At 31.8% G+C, this 15,755-nt stretch overlaps 1 protein-coding gene across 1 annotated transcript; it reads right to left on the bottom strand.

Annotated features, from left to right (window-relative positions):
- Nucleotides 1–276: 276 nt before the first annotated feature.
- Nucleotides 277–13,662, bottom strand: LOC132747747 (sodium/myo-inositol cotransporter-like). The gene is made up of 15 exons (XM_060737241.1): nt 13,382–13,662; nt 11,693–11,858; nt 10,637–10,708; nt 9,447–9,551; nt 8,952–9,011; nt 8,002–8,106; nt 7,194–7,299; nt 6,701–6,781; nt 5,999–6,210; nt 5,333–5,468; nt 4,437–4,544; nt 3,464–3,614; nt 2,807–2,975; nt 2,003–2,221; nt 277–327 (listed from the first exon to the last, which is right to left on the bottom strand). Exons 2-15 carry the CDS (start codon nt 11,822–11,824, stop codon nt 277–279), a joined length of 1,707 nt encoding a protein of 568 aa, XP_060593224.1. The 5' UTR covers nt 11,825–11,858; nt 13,382–13,662.
- Nucleotides 13,663–15,755: the final 2,093 nt, after the last annotated feature.

Raw genomic sequence — 15,755 nt, 5'->3', positions numbered from 1 at the left:
CCCAAAAGTGCTAGTTTAAAGATTTAAACCGGCAGGATTTAAACTGAAAATTTAAGTTTAAAATTTTTAATTTTTTCTGCCCCTAAAATTTTTGATATAATATAGGGGGTTTGAACCCTTTTTCTTCTTTTTGGTTCATCAAGTTTCGGGTCCCCGTAGTGATGTTTTTCCTCCCCGGAGAAACGTGCATATTGTTTATCACCTGGGTTCTGCAAGATTTTTTGAAAACCCTTCTCCTTTTTCTTTACCCTTTTTTGTCAGGTTTTTGTTTTTCTTCTATGTACGGGGGGCCGGGTTTTCCTCTTTCCAAAAAGTCGTACGTGTCAACTTCGACAGAAAAGAAAAACGTTTTTTGTTTTTTTTGTAATTGTATTAATTTTAAAAGTTGTATATATGTAAGTTCATGAAACAACATTTATACATATTTTACGTTAATATTTAACAAGCAGCAATGAGTTGGCAAAAAATTTGATAAAAATAATGCTTATTTATAATACTTGATGGAAATCAGAACGTAATTTATAGAAAAGAATTACACGTATATAAAAATGTAGTATAACTACTTTTGAATAGTTACAACATGCCATATGCAACCATGTTCTAATGTTGAAAATTATTAGATATGATTTTTTTAAAAAAAAAGTTTTTCCCATTTTTTTTTATTTTGAGTTATACAATTTTAATGTAAAAAAATTTTTTATATGGGGTATTTACCCCTTTATATAACGGGCATTTGCTGCGAAAATATTAAAGTTATTTTTAAAAGTATGGAGTCGAAAAATTTTTTTCGTAAACTTTTTTGCATATGAAAAAAAAAAAATGAACTAAAGCATAACGTTTATGTTAAATAGGAAAATTTTTAAATTGAAAAAAAAACTAAGCTTAAAAAATTAAAACCAGAAAATAAAATTTTACACGGGATTTTAAATGACAAAGCAAAAAGATTAAAATTTCCGACCCAAAAAAAGGGCACGGGCAAAGCAATTAACCCACTTTAAATATTAATTCAGGGGGGAATTTTGACTTTTGAAAATGTGGTTTATAGAATAAAAGCTTTTTTTATGGGTTTCCCCAACCTTCCCTGAAAACAGTTAATTCTCGGGTGAAGCAAATTTGACCCCCTTATTGTATAGGTACAATTTTGTTGTTCATAAAAATTATTTTAAGAAAGGTTACCCAATACATTAAATTTTTTTGTGTTTTTTAACCGGTGTTCTTTTCGGGGTTTTTAAAAAAGTTTATCAAAAGGGAAATTTTAAGGCCTAACCCCCTGAGATACAATATTTTTTTTGGAAGTTTAAAATTTTTAATGTAAAACATTTGTTATATGTTGTATTTTTAAACCCAAATTTATATAAACGGGAAATTTTAAAGCTGCGACATTTTTACGTATTTAAATTTATGGAGTCGAAACATTTTTACGTAAACTTATTTGCAAAAATGTAAAAAAGAAAATGAACTAAAGCAAAAAACTTTTTATTTTTAAAATTGGGTTAAATTTTTAAATTTTGATAAAAACTAATTTTAAAAAAAATTCTATTTTTAAAATATGTGTAATTTACCGGCGTCTTAAATTGCGGGTTTTTAAAGATTATCATAAGAATGTTTAAAAGAAAATTTGAAGGCTAGCCGGAGATATCACTGTCAAAGTTTAAGGATGATTTGCTGTTACGTAATTCATTTGAGGGATTGTCACTATGGTTTCTTGATCAACATATTAACATCAAATATGCAATATAATTCAAGTAAGATTATCTAGATGTTTATCAGATGAGAAAACTTGCATATATTTCTAAAAAGTAAATATACAGTGAAATGATGTTCACATTAATTGGCTTTGCTGACAATCTTCATTTAAGTTTAAAACGACCCAGCGCCGATAAAATGTTGACAATCTCCATTTAAGTTGAAAACAACCGCGCTGAACCTAGATATTTTACAACAGTAAAATGATGACAAGATTAAATGTAAGTTGAAAGCGATCAAGTGTTGAACTACTTACGTATTTTTCATGAGGTCTGCCGGTAAAATAACTGATCACAATAGCTGTCACACCAGTCAACAGTGTGATGAATAACGAGAAATACATGTAATGAAAGTTCTTCAAGATGGCGGGACGATTGTCATCTTTACCACAGCCTCCACTACTGTAGTAGACAAATGCCAAGATCATCCGTATAACACCAGTCAGAAAAGCCAACATTAACGCCCAGAATGCTCCCTGTAGAATTTAGAACATACTATACTTTACAGTCGTTTTCATAGGTTGATCCCCGTAAACTCAAGGTCAATTAATAAAAGGCAAACTAGTGTATTTAAAATGACATTTAGACACATTGTTCCAGTTGTCCCAGAATGTTTGAAAATTTCACAAGCTTTAAAGGTCAAGTGTACCTCAGCAATGCTATCATTTCAATTTTACAAAACTTTTCTCTCTTGGTATTAGATACAGTTTTCAAAAAGATACTCATTTGGCACATAGATGAACTATGTTTTACTTCTTTTGCTCTGTTGACATTGGGGTAAAATCATAGTGTATAAGCATTTTGGATGGAAGTTAAAATGCTACTTTTTTACATTTTGCTACGCTTCATGACACATAACTGCACATTCAGCGCAACTTTCTTCTTAAATCCATTATTTAAACATAACTAAACATATGTTTGACATTTCTAAAGAATTGAAAAATGAACGTGCCTTTAATATAAACAAATTTGATTAAGATTAACATTTTCATAATGGTCAAATCATGAGTGAAGTATAGTGATGCTTATAAGTAATACAGTCAATTAAATAAGCATATTACCTGTTCATTAACCATCGGAACTAGTACTGCCAGCAGAAATATGGCTGCAAAAGGTGGGGCCAAATAATTTGTTATTTCTTGTATATAAATGAAAACTTGACCCCCTTGTGTCTCCTTTAGCACTGGTACCCACGCTATTGACACGCCCACCATAATGAGTATGAAAAGTCTGAAATGAAAATAAAATGCTTTCTATAAAACCTAATCTGTATCATTCTCATAAAACAAAAAAATTCATATGCCCTCATTGGCAAATGAGTTTTTCATATAACAAATATCAATCCCAATAAGTATAATATACATACACCGGGCACGAAAATAAAATCACACGTGACGTTAGAGACGTCACACAGTACTACACATACGTATTTCAAAATAGAGAAAATGGGAATCCCTAAAGAAAGTCCAAAACGGCAAAATTGAAAATGTTGCTGGTTCGGTTTGCCTGATCCTGTTCATGGACGGTACTGTCAAGTGCAAATTTCCGTCCACGCCCCCTTGCCCCGGCTTAAGCAGAATTAAACATTAAAACATGAAAATGGTGAATCTTTTTAGAAAAAATCGCAGATTTGTTCAACACATTTCTTTCCTCAAAATACTCTCCCGACAAAGGTAGCTCCATATAATGATAGAATTATGAGAATATTTAAATCTTACCTGCCTACGAGCATTTGTTCTCTTTGAGAACAGTTCTTTCTTATTTTAGTATAAATATCAACAGTGAACAGGGTACTGGCGCTGTTAAAGATCGAGTCAAGGTCGCTCATAAGAGCCGCTATCATCACCGCCATCATAAGACCTCGTAAACCTGAAAATAACGATCACGTAAATCTGAATATAACGATCACGTAAATCTGAATATAAGACCACGTAAACCTGAACATAACACCAAGTAAACCTGAATATATGATCACGTAAATCTAAATATATGATCACGTAAAATCTGAACATAAGACCACGTAAAATCTGAACATAAGACAACCTAAATATGAACATAACATCATGTAAACCTGACATAAGACCAAGTAAACCTGAATATAAGATTACATAAACATTCAAATACAATGTATGATCACGTAAATCTTAACATAAGACCACCTAAACTTAAATATACATGTTCGTTTACAACAAAACTTGTTTATCGTTATTTTTTACATTCAGCACATATCGGAAATAAAATTGAGATATATGTGGCAAAGGTCTTAAGGAAAGTTAATTTGCTACCTTTATGTCAAAAATTGTTACCATGAAGCTAAAAGATGTGTCAAAGAATAACAATAATAGTAATATATACAATTTTTAAGTTTATTTTAAACGGAAAATATAACTATTTTGCAAATTAAACGGATATATTTTATAGTAAAGATGTATTAAAACGATTTGGTATTTTACAAATAATCTATGACTTTTGTCATTTAAAATTGCACATAAGTTTCAGTAGTTTCAGTAGTTCAGTAGTATTTTTTCTTTGTTATCAAAAATTGCCATTTGTACACACCGAAACATATAATTTTGACGAAAAGAATTTTGGCAAAATATATTGGCATTTAAGATAACGCAGGAAAGAACCGATATATGTACAAAAAGCAAATTCTAAAAGTATGAACGACATCTTGTTTTTGTAACCCACCTTCTGGCATGATACCGAGGACAAGCCTCGGATAAGCTATACTGCTACAGCCAGCCTCGCTTTGACATACATAGTTACATATTTGTGGGTCAACACATGCAACTTCGTCTGTAATAACAAAAGAAAAAAATGAACTATGAACTAACAACAAGTTGCAGCTAAGTCGGGTTTTTCTTCATATATTTCTTAGGTTAACCTTTCAAAATTTTCGAAAGGATAAGCAGTGATCCATTTCACACAACAACGATTGAACTAAAACCTTTAAATTTTACTTCTGAGTTTCTCTTGAAATTTATTGAAGAAAGTCAATGAAAGTACTTATGAATAGGAATATCATTAAGTCTATGTCATGTAAATATTTCACGCTACTCATTTGAATAAACTCCTAATCAACACTACGCATTAAATTCAGCTCCTAATTAACGCAATGCATTAAAATCAGCTCCCAATATACGCTATGCATTAAAATCAGCTCCCAATAAACGCTACGCATTAAAATCAGCTCATAATTAACGCTACATGCAAGAAATAACCTAGTAGATATGAATTTTAGTCAGTATCAGTGAAATATCACGTATAAAGTATGTAAAAGGCACAGTATAAAATGGTGACCGTGTAAAGCCGAAGGCCTTTTTGTGCACATGGGGTGACTATTCAGATAATGAGTCTTAATGATCTTGCGTCCTTGAGTCTTGCTAACATATTCTGCCGCAGGATTATGCTTATCCATATTTCAGAGAGGGAAAGTTACAACAAACTTACTAAAAAGCAACATATATGATTTGCATGTGTTGTATGATTTAATATTGTTCAAGCTCTAACTTGCATCCTGCCCAACCCCAATCTGCATGGCCCCCGATGGTATTTAACGTTTAATAAAGGTAACATTTTATTACCAGCGTAGAGAACTCTGCTGATCATCCCCGGCATCACCATCATAAATAATGGTAAAACTTTTATAAAACCGGCCATCAGTGTTGCTCCTTGAGCATGAGACAAACTCTTGGCCGCTAGCAGGCGCTGTACAATCACCTGACAAGAAAATACATAAATATTAATGAAGTAAAAGTAGAGATCAGCCGCTTTACAGAAATGTATTGATTGTTTTAACAAAGTTATATGTCCGTTACCCCTCCCTATATAGCAGGATGAAGAAGGTCCTTGCCAGGAGATGGGATTGAATTTATTTCAAACCTTGGACAATTGTAATGTGTTGTAAAGACAACCTTGTTTTACCAGTTCCCCTGTACCCCTTCAAAGAAAATGTAAGAGAAAGTTCTTTTTGCTCATAATCTTGATGTTTGAATCCTACATTACAAATGGATTTTCCAAGCACCATTTCCGGACAGTGCTTTTTCTAAATTGTAAAAAGAAACGGAACATAATTATGCTGATTTGTCAAACGAACTAGAAATCTGCACAATTTATTTTATTTTACAGATTATTTGTAATGAATGTCAAATTTGCGGAATAAACTTAATTGAATGATAGGTGTAATTATAGACTTATACTAATACTAGTATTACGAGATTGTCCAAGAAATTAAGCTTACGTTAGAATACCTGATCGGCACACCAGTACCAAATAGACCCCGGCGTCTGTCCTAGCAGAAACCCTAACCACGGCATATAGTCGTCGTCTGCTTCACGTAACATCCGGAACGAGTTCGGGTCTGTCTCGTGACACGTGGTGTTTGGCATTCTATACGTCATCTTGGTAGTTGCGTTCGGGTATTTTCGGGCAAGGCCGTCATAACCACCGATCTTTGAGAAACCTTAAATTTACGACATTTACAAATGATTTTGTTTAATGAGTTCTTATTTTGTAACACTTTCTTTAAAACAATATTTTTTTGTCGGATCTATTTAATTTAAATACTTAGTAACGTTACACATTGATTTGATGGATAATCATTTTAGTGTTTTTGTCATTCACGAACTTGTGTACATAAAAAGAAATTTAGATATTTTTTCTAATTGATTGACATTGATCAGTATAATAAAATTGTTTATACGAATTTACGATTTCCAGCATGGGTAATTAAAATTGACAAAACATAAAAACAAAGTTTACTGTAACTATACAATGTACAAATATTTCAAGTCACCCCGCTCCCAAAACAACAGCAACAAAAACACAACAACAACTAAAAACAAAACAACAAACAAATAAAAAAATAAAAAATCAAAAAATCAAACACCCCAAAAATACACATGTATGCACACAATGCATGATATAAACAATGATATACAATAGATACGTACTCATTGCCATCAAAGTAAGTCCGCCACCAACCATCAGTATGGCCTGCATGGTGTCTGTATATATAACAGCGGTCAAACCACCTGTAACACGTTAATTATGAAAAATAGAAATGTGATAAATTATACAATATGTCTGATTAAAATTTATATAAAATAATAGAATAATTCTTTTTATGAATAAATTTATCTTTTCTTCAAACATTAGAGTACTGCGAGATGAAAAAGTTAGCATGCGCATGTCAAATATAAAAATTCATGCCACAAGCCGATAGATCACATTTGCTAATTGGTCTGTAGTTTACTTTCGTTTACTGCTGGCTAGTTTATTGGGCGCATAATAAACATCTATAGCAAAGCTACGGTGATAACGTAGCACACGGATTGCTTGTGCGGAAAATAACGAGAAAGGGATAGCGAAAAGCCTACACATTTACCGGAAGTCTTGACGAAAACAAACAGCAAAAGGTCGAAAAAAAAATTAACAGGAACATACCTGTCATGGTCATTATTCCGGTAACAGTGACTAGGATAAATATACATAAATATAAATCCCATTTTAGTGACTGCTGTATAAACAAAGCCCCCGTGAAAAGATCGCCCTGAAATATGAAAAATGTCAGGTATAATTATATTACTATAATTCTTTTACTGTGTAGGTATGAATGAATTCAAATTACATTGAACAGCAGTGACAATCATACAAAAGTGACAATTCCAGCAAAAGAAGTCTTAATTAAATTGGTAAAGAGTTTATAGTGCAGTTAATAATCGCTACATCAACTTCCACCCATGTTGCCCCTTTGCCGTGCTGCTCCCACTCCCCTTTACCAGTTTCCCTGCCCACGGGAATATTACTTGATATATTACCATATAAAGTAAAAGTATGGCGAGATATAGCTGGTTTTATTTGCTCAAAACGTCTGATTTAACAAAAACTGCAAGTTAATCAGAGTGATGACAATTTAAACATTATCTCACCGACTTCATTCAGCTCAATCAAGTAACTTCCTTCTCAAGTTTTATGAATAAACGCTTGTAAAAAAACCCCAATTTAATGCGTTTGATGTTTATTAAAGTAATTCACTATGTTTACCAATGACGGTGAACAACTAGTCCCTGTTTGACACAAAATAGACAAGACATAGTTGATGTCTTACGCCTCGATTTATAAAGGTTTCACAGCTGTGTACTATTCTTACAGAATTCGGTAATGCACTCGACAATGTATAATAATAACCTCAAATTATATAGCTTTAAAGCGGAAAAGAAGTGGCTAATTGTACTTATACTTGAATACTTACAGAACATTTTGTGAAAATATACAAAATTAGAGATAGTAATGCAAAGTAAACCCGCAGTCTTTCACCACCAAACCGCTTTGTTAGGTATTCAGGCATCGTGTATGTCTGAAATTTAGATTATAATTAACTTTTATTTTGTCTAATAACGAATTCGACAATAATAAAACTTTTGCATAAATAATTTCAGAGTAAAATGAAAACACAATTGGCATGAGATGAATATCAAATAATTATATACTAGCATCTTTTGAATATGATAAGGGACTTGCATACTCATGTAAAAAATGACAAGTATAAATTCACTGTGCTCATGAATGCGTTTTAGGCTTAACAATGGTTTGTGTAAATAATGATCAGAAATCTTTGTTTTTGGGTGTAAATCATGACCGTTTAAACAAGTTTATGTACATTAGACCAACAAAATGATTTTTTTTAGTCCTTGATGAGATGAAATATCTACATACATATCTCTCAATTTGTTGATCAACAATGTAAATGGAGATGCTATGTTTACATTACATGATTGTTTATGTAAATCTAGCTTGCCATGAATATTAAATGAGAGACAGGAATGCTCACTGTCTTAAGTGACACATACATACATACAAAAAACTAAAATAGTCGAGATAAAATTCATATTTTCATGCTCATGATTTTATCTAGGTTTAATGATGATGGAACGCTGATGTCAAAGGCGATGGCATACTTGAGTGGAGAAAGTTCAAACCATTAAATATTCAAACATTTAATGTAAACCTATGTAAATATATACAAACATAATGTTCTACTTGTTCTCTAATATTATTCAAAGCTAAAATAAGTTGAAAAAATGTCAAGAATATAATATCATCATTTTTTTTTTCAGATTGATAACTTCTCGACAAAGCTTATCATCGAATTCAAGTTTTCGTCGGCACCAAAACAAAACAACAAATTTAAAAGAAAATTACCCCACATGCGATGTACACGGGGATAAATATCCAGCCGAGTAACTGTAAAAGTAGGATTGCCTGAAAATAAATAAAATAACATGTCATTACATTACAATTATTATCATATTTGCTAATCATTTGAATTCTGGCACCATTATAACATGGCGCAAATTAGACGCATTACCTTCTTTCAATAAAATATACTGTTAACAAAATTCTGCTTAAGCTAAATACAGGTCGAACACGAGATACCTTCGTTTGAAAGGTAAAGTAAACTATTGTATTGGAATTATAAACTAATATAAATCAGAATTAGGTGTTATTATCTCAAAGGTGTTAATTTGCAAGACTTCATGGTTGTTAATTGATCAGGTATGTCATCAGCAAACATATTCACTTTACTGCTGGTCGCTCCCTATTCTGGTGGTTTGGTATTTCAGGGCTTCAAATTGTGTTTATTAATTCTATACATAAATTCTGTATTTCCTCTCAAACATTGTACTGATTACTTACATTAAATTCCCATGCTCCAACACCAATACCCTGTGCAGCACCCGAGCCGGAAAGACCTATAAAATGTTCAGTTCCGATGTTACTGACAAACAGTGAAGCACCAATCTGAAATAAGCCAAAACTAATATAATAAATAAATCAGAGGTTCATTATCCTGTAAATATGGTTTACTTGTGATATCTATCACAATATGTGTCCTAAGCATGGTTTACTTGTGATATCTATCACATTATGTGTCCTAAGCGTGGTTTACTTGTGATATATATCATAATATGTGTCCTAAGCATGGTTTACTTGTGATATCTATCACAATATGTGTCCTAAGCGTGGTTTACTTGTGATATCTATCACAATATGTGTCCTAAGCGTGGTTTACTTGTGATATATATCATAATATGTGTCCTAAGCATGGTTTACTTGTGATATATATCATAATATGTGTCCTAAGCATGGTTTACTTGTGATATATATCATAATATGTGTCCTAAGCATGGTTTACTTGTGATATATATCATAATATGTGTCCTAAACATGGTTTACTTGTGATATATATCATAATATGTGTCCTAAACATGGTTTACTTGTAATATGTATCATAATATATGCCTATGCATGGTTTACTTGTGATTAATATCATATTTGTTCAAACCATGGTCTACTTGTAATATTTATCATATGTGTGTCAAAAGCATGGTTAAATTGTTATATGTAACATAATATGTGACATATACATGGTTAACTTGTGATATACATATCATTATATATGTCATATGCATGCTTTACGTGTGATATATATCATAATATGTGTCCAACAAAAGACGTCTACAACATTAGAAATTAAACATTTAACATAAAGAAATAGTAATATAAGAAACAATATCATGGTTAATTGTTTCAGGTTTGACGTATAAACGTTATCCTGACTGCAAGAACTCAACTTCAGATGTTAGTTCTAATGAATATCAAGCTTATATAGCATTTCATATCTATTTTTGTTTCAGTCATACACAGTCATATTTTAACTATTAAACAACATTTTTTTTAATAAATGCAAAAAATCTTTAAAAGTTACGATTAATATGCATTATCAAGAATTGTTTCATTATATAATGTACTATTGTTTGAATGACCGATGGTCAGTTATTACCAGAACACCATTTAAAATATATCGACATCATGAAAATACTTACAGGTAAAAAGAACATAGATCTTCCTGCGAGAAAGAACCCACCAACTGTGCTTCTATTAGACCTGCACATTGCCTGAAATAAAAAAAAAATGTTATAATAATATGATACTTCACATTGTCTTAAAATGACATTTTCTTTGTTTTTGTTTTGTTTGTTTAATGGCTTTTGTTGACTGACTGTCGTAGATCTATATACCAAGGTTGTGCTATAGAAAATAAAAGGGGAGGTAATAACTTATAATGAGAAGGTTCATTTGTTATAAAAAGAATGAATAAAAAGGTTTCTTCGTGGAAAGGCTTTCTATGTTGTTTTACTATTCTCAAATGGACTACTGGTAAACGGAACTAAAAGAACAAATAATGTAACATGCGGAAAGCTGTGTGGGAATGCGTGTCGTCTGCAATATCAGTCATTATTATAATTACAATATTAAACTTAAACATGGAAAACGCCCATTATCACAATATTCAACCTTGAAATGAAAAGCAACGAAAACGCGCCCCAACCCGTATCCCCTACTTTCTAATTATCTCAACGTTTATAATGGTCGCTTTATTTACTTCACCCGAAGCTCAACTTTATCTCCTTTCACTTATGTAAATTAAAATATCATTTCTTTATTCAAATCACGTTCAACATAAACCTTGTAATATTTATATTTATGTAAGTATGACAAACTACTGTCTCCATGCAGTTTTTGCACTTTATATGCAGACATGTTTTTTTCTCTTTCCCCTTGTTATGCACTTTAATTTGTTTCAATTAATGTCATTTAATAAGGAAATACTACAAACAAAATTAAACAGACGGCAATTCTAAATCGGGAAGGCAAAAATTTGATCGGAAAACCCCTAAAACTAGATTACTTATTAAAAATGACACTATATAGATAGATAGTACTTTTTTGTATAACACAAAAAGAACCACAACTTTGCATTAACCACACTAAACCACGCATTATTTTTCTTTTAACATTCAAACTGTTTCTTTCTTTTATAAGAAAGCTTTACCATGAAACATCTAAAATTGTTACAATTTGTATTTTTTACAACTTACCACAACTCCTATGGCTATGATAATAACAAAGTATCCGGCCACCACGCCCAGATCTGCCCCTGTCAGGGAAACATTATCTGTGTGAGGGTATTCCGCCTTAAACAAGGCAAGCCTTTCTTCTGATGTAGCCATTGACTCTGTGTAAAATATTCCAGATTTCAGTCTCCTTAAAAAACAAAACAAATGAAACTAGCTTACTCAATTTGTCTTGAATTATATTGAAATAAATTATATTCATATGACATGAACGCCTATTATTCTACTTATTCTACGCTCCGTTTTGAATAACTAACTTATTTTGACACAGGTTTTAAACAACATCACCCAAGTGCTGGTTTACAAATAATGCCGCTTTTTATGTTTTCTGAAGATGCTGCAATAATGTTACATCAAATGAACGGTGGTTAAAATACACGCACTCTACATTTCGATTAGGTTAATAACACGACTTTATTATTTACTTTTACATGACATATTGATGAAATAAAAAGTTATTTTTCCATAACTTTTCCGTAATTTTGCAGTGAAAAAAATATGTTCCGTATTTTCACTGGTGTCTTGCCGGACTTCATCTTCCAAATTCAGCCAATATATAAAATTCAAGTTGTGTAATGTCAAAAAAGAGAAAAAATTATACATGTGTATAAAAAACAGACAATTCAAGTTTTTTTTTCTAAATGCAAATTTTCTTGTCATCTTGTGGTATGAAATATTTATATAATATTTATTTATTTTTTATTTGAGATTGAGATTTGTCGAATAAGAATTTACTGCTAATTTCAAACACTGCAAAATCTAAAATGCACACTCGATGAAAGAGAAAGAAAATTATTAGATTTAAAATAAAATAAAAAATAAAACTAACCTTGAAAATATAAAAGTACTCTTATCAGTGCATAAATTATATACTTCACTGATAAACGTAAAAAAATAGATCAAGGTACACGTATTTATTTCATTAAAGCAGACGCGTTTTTAGTCATTCATATTTATTGAAGCATGAACTGTCGAGGTAACTAAGTTAAAATATCCACCACGCGTGTATCAATAATGCTATAAATTAGTAAACATTTTTTAAGGCTCATAATTGAAATAAATAAAACCGGCTTTCATAACAATTGAACCCTGACCCGGCTGAAACCGGAAGTGATAAACTTTTGCAACCAGTATAGGAGGCAGCGGTCTAGTTTAACCAGGCTTGATACTGTTCGTAGGTTATGATATATATACACGTATATTTTGGTATTGAGATCCCTTAAACCTTGAATGAACTGTTAAAAAATTCAAACTGGGTAACTTTAAAACGTTATGGGTTAATTAAGTTTGAAACTTTGACACACATTTTTTCATAAAATGTTTTGAATAGAGCCCGATCCCAAAGACAGACGCTCATTGTTGTATAAGGAAACTTTGCAAATCGCTGACGGGAGACAGGCAGGCCTTCACCGTTTAAATAATGCATGCAGGTCCATCATGTACGCCTCACTCAAACATCATGAAAGTGTGACAGTGTTATTGTGATTGTAAACAAACAAAACAAATTATTTGTTTCAATGTATAATAATTATGTATGTTTGTGACAGTAAGTACGTTACAAGAAAATAATATAATATATGTATTTTATGATGTTTATTAACCGTAACTTCACTTTAAACATAAACTAAACAAATTGTATTTAATCATACATACGTTTATTCTCCGAAATCCTTAATATGTATTAATGTTGACAGCCAAATATCTGTCAATAAAAATTTACATCCCGTTCAGAAAAAGGTACAAACGCCAAACACTGCAATTTTGTTATACAGGTAATTCTTTAAAGCAATCAACGTACAGCTAGGCTAGCTGTAGTGTTTAATATAGTTCACGGTTTACATACATTTACATATCATTAATCTATTAAGTTGGTTTACCACGTGAAAAAATAATTATTTGTAAACATTGTCTTGTCCTGTATGTTTAATTTCTCACAACTGTCAATATATTATATGTTATTTTATACCATTTTAAGTTTATAGTTAAACATTAAATTTCGCGAGTGGTTATTTTGTAAACAAACCATGCTCTATTTGACAATGAGATAAATTGTAGGCCAATGTATTTTGGACAATGACCGGTAATGAAAAGACCTGGCGGTATGTAGAAATGTTGTTGAATCTACATCCTACTAATTTGTGAAATGGACTTGAAGTACTTTATATGTGTAATGTCCAATGAACACATCTGTGGATGTTTCTAAATTCATTTTTTATCACTCCACGTTTAATGTTTGATATTCTGCTTTGAGCATGAGCGGCATCATGTACTTTTCTGTACTGTCCACGAACAGGTTAAATTAAAACCTGTCCTCAATATTTTCCTTTTTTCCGTTTTAAGCGTTTGAGGGAGAAATTCTTTTTTTCTATCGCATAATATTAGGGCTATATCGATAAAGGTGCTTGAACAGTGTACAGAGCTCTTATCTGACCTTACATTGGCCTGTAACCAGGGAAGCCATTAGCACTATAATCAATCAAAAATAGTTCTTATTTATCGAACGAGATTTATACACTAGAACCATCGGTCAGTAAACTTTATGACCGCATATTAAACAAGTTCGAGTTTAATGATCACAAATGTTCGACACTGTAACTTGCGAGTACCCATACGATTCGTCTTACCGTGCACTGTATGTATTAATAAAGTTTTATTGTAAATCAGAAGCAAATCAACTGTGATAGTGGTAAGCTTGTTAAATTATATAAAAAAATGATGTTATGTTTAGTAAATGTTATTTATTTGGAACAGAGCAGAAAATTACGTCTTTTTTGAACATCTATATTACAATGTACAAATAAAAACATTACCACAAACATTAGCTAATGTGACACGCATACGTAAAATATAAATTCAAATGTTATAACATTGGACTTAAATCAAATTTATACTTTCTTTCCTTTAAATTGAAAAAAATGTAAGCATTATAAACATTTATACATGAATTAATTTAAGTGCATTTTAAATGGTTTATTGCATATTCTTTCGCCAATTGAATGCGCTTTTATAATAATTTGTAACGCTTTTCGAATGCACGAATATGGAAAGCGGTATGGGACCTTTCCACCTTTACTATATAATTCCATGTAAATTTCTATTGATGGAAATCTGTCGTTAGAAATACGCTATCCACTCCGCCGTAATACTTGATCGGCCGATAGATTCCGCCGTTATAATGTAACTCAAATGAAATTTCTACTACGGAAATCCGCCGTTAAAATACCCGACCCGGCGTTAAAAATTCCTGCCCCGCCGTCAACTATCCATTCCGCCGTTAAAACTTACAAAGCGCTACTTTGACTCTCTTAACTAAATTAAATTGTAATTTCTACTGACTGATTAAAAATTTGAACTACCAATTCAACCGTCTTAATTTTTATGATATTAGAGCTACTGTCGCTACAATAAACGCAGACTTTGTAGATTGAAACAATTGAGTAAATTTGTTTTGGCTTGTCTGTTTACAAGAAATAGAGAGAGCACGGAAGTGCATGTATTGGTGTTCTTTCTCTTTTGTATAATAGGCAAAAATACAAACACTTTCCCTGTCGTCAGAACATGAAACCCAAGAAAAAAGTAATCAGTCTACGAACATCTGTATATGACTTTTCTATCGTTATCTCTTTCCCTGTCGTCACAATAAGTAAACCGCAGAAAAAATATTACCAATCAACGAGCATGCTTTATTTGTATCATAGTTTTGGGGCCTTTCTGTTGAAAATGTGTCAGAGTTAAATCGTATACCTATACATGCACAGTGCGTTAACTAGAGTGCCCGCACTCCAGAGCATACCAATTGGTTGGCTATTTTTTTGTGGGGTTTTCCTACTGTGACGGGAGGGAAAGGGATAGCGATAGAACGCCACCGTCGTACAAATCAGATAGCCTCGCGTGTCAGTGCTCCTACTATTACTTAACCCTTTGTCTGCTGCTGACAACTGATTTTATACGCATGTTACCAGTGCAGATCATGAAAGAGCTGCAAATCCGTGCCTACTCATCATGGTCTTCAGTCAGTACTTATAAT

This window comes from Ruditapes philippinarum, unplaced genomic scaffold (assembly GCF_026571515.1).
Source record: "Ruditapes philippinarum isolate M1 unplaced genomic scaffold, ASM2657151v2 ctg8425_1_1_1_1, whole genome shotgun sequence".
Taxonomy (NCBI): domain Eukaryota; kingdom Metazoa; phylum Mollusca; class Bivalvia; order Venerida; family Veneridae; genus Ruditapes; species Ruditapes philippinarum.
Note: the sequence above shows the minus strand (reverse complement) of the source record. Positions and strands in the feature narration are given on the sequence as shown.

Excerpts from the sequence above, each read along its gene's own strand:
- LOC132747747 (XM_060737241.1), bottom strand. The coding sequence starts at position 11,824 with ATGGCTACATCAGAAGAAAGGCTTGCCTTGTTTAAGGCGGAATACCCT. Across the intron at positions 8,107-8,951 it reads CCGTGTACATCGCATGTGGG|ACATACACGATGCCTGAATA; the intron begins GTAATTTTCTTT and ends TCTAAATTTCAG. Across the intron at positions 7,300-8,001 it reads ATATTTTCACAAAATGTTCT|GGCGATCTTTTCACGGGGGC; the intron begins GTAAGTATTCAA and ends TTCATATTTCAG.